General features: G+C 60.4%; 1 protein-coding gene across 1 annotated transcript; it reads right to left on the bottom strand.

The window, feature by feature from the left end:
• Nucleotides 1-1024: 1024 nt before the first annotated feature.
• LOC109862772 lies at nt 1025-1348 on the bottom strand (the record flags this gene model as incomplete). The annotated part of the gene is made up of 1 exon (XM_020442908.1): nt 1025-1348. A coding segment is annotated over exon 1 (324 nt), but the record flags the coding sequence as incomplete, so codon positions are not given.
• Nucleotides 1349-1741: the final 393 nt, after the last annotated feature.

The following is a 1741-nucleotide window of genomic DNA, read 5'->3' as shown; positions in this document are numbered from 1 at the left end:
CTGCGGTGTCCACCTTCCACCCTTTGAGGGCTGCCCCGGTACTGCCTTATGGGCATGACCCAGAGGCAGCCCGGTAGGTATGGGCTTGCGCCCCTACATCTTGTTAGGGGAGAGAGTTAAACTTCCCCCCTCCGCGACAAAGCGAGGGGACACAGTCCCGCTTCGCCGCCTTTGGACCAAAGTCCTAGGTCAAACACCCCCTAGAGGGTGGACCCATCCTCTTAAATTGGCCATAGCTCAATGCTATGGTCCTCCCCCCCGTACGCCCCTGGGCTGCCCTTACCAAGCTCTTACTTGAGCTTGGGGGAAGCAGGCCCAGGGCGGGCCTTCTTCTTGACCCCCTCCGATCCGAGCAGGGCTGCAAGCGCCCTGCTCGGATCCATCTTCAGCCCCGTAGCGGATGCTGAAGATGTAGATGTTGGGACTGGGGGGGTCACCCCTCTCTCCCTTGTAGGCAGGGGAGATAGGGTGTCCTCCTTGGCACCGGGGGGACAAGTCCCCTCGGAACCAAAGGGAGGAGCACCCTCTTCCGTGCTCGCGGTTGATGGTAAAGTCGGGGGGGGGCGGGAGTCCCACAAGGGAGATCCGCGCCCGCACTCGCCGACTCGTAGTCCATCGGCTCGGAGACCCCCGGCTGCGGAGAAGACCTCCCCGCAGCTGGTGGGGAATCTCCGCCCGATAGACTATTCCTCCTCTTGCGTTTCCCTGCCACCCCCGCTGCCAGCTCAGCTGAAGCTGCAAACGTGGTGGCTACGCCACCAGTCGCAGCAGCAGGAGGGTGGCAGTTGGGGCCTCCCAGCACATGCCGGGAGGGTCGCCTCAGATCGCCGCACAGTGGGCACTTTGGCTCCGGAGCCTTACACTGCCGGAGCAGGTGCCCACTAAGGCCGCAGTGGTAGCAACGGCCGCTGCGGTCCGCCTCGCTTGAGAGTCAGTAGTGCCCCGTGTGCCCCGGTCGTAAACACCGGAAGCACCGCAAGGGGCGAGCCTTAAGCGCTTTAACGCGCGCAAGCACCCACCCCACCTTTACAGTGCGGGCTGTTGCCAATTTCTTGGCAACAGCCACGGGGCACTGCACCCAGATCCCTCGTAGGCCAGAAGGCAGAGTCCGGGCTTTGCCCAAGCGGATCTCCGCCTCTCGGCAACCTCCGGCCAAAGCCAGAGCTGATTTCAATTCCTCCGGAGATACGGAGTCGTCGAAGCCCGATACGCGCAAGTCACCCTTGCGCGCCGGGCGGCGAACGACGACTCCCGTATCCCGGAAGACTTCTTTCATTCTGGCCGAGAGAGCATCGGCTTTCTCGGCCATAGAGTCACCGGTGACCTCAATCATGAGGTCACCGGTCATAGTTCGCCGAGGTTGCACGTGGGCGATACCTACTGAAGACAGTGGAATCGCCTCACGGCATCGGCGCACCGCCTCCGCAACACTCAAGGCTCCGGGGTGTGCCGTATCAATCGACAGCGTAATCGCTGCCGATTTAGGTACCCGGAGCCTGATCCTCTTCTGTTTTCCGCCTCCAGCGGGTTGTGCTATCGCGCTTGCCTCTGGGGCGGGTGCTCCTCCCTTGAGTAAACGACCGGGGGCGGCAGAAGCCGCTGATCTGGCCGCCCGTCGAGCCTTACGGCCCACCACTACACTCTAGAGATTATTATAACTAATCTATNAGAAATTTAACTGAAACCAAATTAGAGGTAATTTATTGTTAATAAATTAATTGAATTATTTATTCCTGTTAAT

The sequence above is a fragment of the Pseudomyrmex gracilis genome, unplaced genomic scaffold (genome assembly GCF_002006095.1).
Source record: "Pseudomyrmex gracilis isolate BER0280 unplaced genomic scaffold, ASM200609v1 scaffold_2359, whole genome shotgun sequence".
NCBI classification, from domain to species: domain Eukaryota; kingdom Metazoa; phylum Arthropoda; class Insecta; order Hymenoptera; family Formicidae; genus Pseudomyrmex; species Pseudomyrmex gracilis.
Note: the sequence above shows the minus strand (reverse complement) of the source record. Positions and strands in the feature narration are given on the sequence as shown.